At 37.3% G+C, this 1,308-nt stretch overlaps 1 protein-coding gene across 1 annotated transcript in view; it reads left to right on the plus strand.

Annotated features, from left to right (window-relative positions):
* The first annotated feature begins 324 nt into the window (after positions 1–324).
* Positions 325–1,308, plus strand: part of LOC103907844 (cytokine receptor common subunit beta-like) — an 11,924-nt gene continuing 10,940 nt past the window's right edge. Inside the window, 1 exon segment of the mRNA XM_009290083.2 lies at positions 325–409. Within this exon segment, the coding sequence (XP_009288358.2) occupies positions 340–409 (70 nt within the window). The 5' untranslated portion in view covers positions 325–339.

The raw sequence follows: 1,308 nt of genomic DNA on the forward strand, positions 1-1,308 counted from the left end.
GCTGAGTTCTCTTCACAGATTAGGATTGTTTCTTGTTGCTACTCAGCCGAAAGAATCCCTGTGCTTCCTTGGAAATATGCGTTTACTTCTTCTTTGCTCATATTGCAAGCTCACACAATAAGAAGACATAGATTTTGTCCTACAATAAATACTTGGTAGAAGTTCTTTCTGAATGTCACTCCAACACGAAGCCTAAAGAAGTTCCCTAATACAGTTTTACTTCTCTTTATGTGAAATGAAAACAAGAAGCTCCACAATAAGCAGAGCAAGAGAGTAGCCAGCGGGCAATGAAAACACTTACCTTCTGAATTAGGATCAAACTTGTGCGCAAAAGACAGTATGATCATGAAAGAGATTTTCATCCTTCTGCTGAATCTGTATTTAGTCTTCAGCGTCCAAGCCATTCGAGGTGAGTTTTAAATTTGTAGTGTCTTTTATCCTTCCATTATTGCCTTTCTTTTTGTATGTCTCCTTCTTTCAGCTAATGCACTTCCTCATTTTCTGCTTGCTTTTCTGCTTCCTTCTGCCACCGCCTTCTATGCTGTAGGAGAACAGACAACTTGATCAAAACCAGTGTGTAGCACATGCATGTGCAGACAAATCAGTTGTAGGTTGGTGGTATGGACAGGTGAAATACTGGACAAATGGATGAGATGAACAAGCTGACTGGTTAATGAGTGAATAAGAAGGAGGAATAACCCTGATAGTGAAAACATAGGAAAATGAAGGGCTGCGTGATTCAGATGGTACTGTACAGGAGTAGAGACAAGTGGACAGACACAAGAGGAGTGTGTGTGAGGGGACGATCAACAGCAACGTCCAGATGACCTGATTTTCTTGTGGAATTGCTGATCGAAAAAGAGCCCCCCTGCCATACCCATTGCTTGTGTTTCTGAGTTTAACGCCTTTCCTCTTCTGATGCAATGAGAGCTACTTTCCTTCTTTCTTTCCTTCTTTCCTTTTTTCTTTCCTTCTTTCCTTTTTTCTTTCCTTCTTTCCTTTTTTCTTTCCTTCTTTCCTTTTTTCTTTCCTTCTTTCCTTTTTTCTTTCCTTCTTTCCTTTTTTCTTTCCTTCTTTCTTTCTTTCTTTCTTTCTTTCTTTCTTTCTTTCTTTCTTTCTTTCTTTCTTTCTTTCTTTCTTTCTTTCTTTCTTTCTTTCTTTCTTTCTTTCTTTCTTTCTTTCTTTCTTTCTTTCTTTCTTTCTTTCTTTCTTTCTTTCTTTCTTTCTTTCTTTCTTTCTTTCTTTCTTTCTTTCTTTCTTTCTTTCTTTCTTTCTTTCTTTCTTTCTTTCTTTCTTTCTTTCTTTCTT

This window comes from Aptenodytes forsteri, unplaced genomic scaffold (assembly GCF_000699145.1).
Source record: "Aptenodytes forsteri isolate BGI_AS27 unplaced genomic scaffold, ASM69914v1 Scaffold284, whole genome shotgun sequence".
Classification (NCBI taxonomy): Eukaryota; Metazoa; Chordata; class Aves; order Sphenisciformes; family Spheniscidae; genus Aptenodytes; species Aptenodytes forsteri.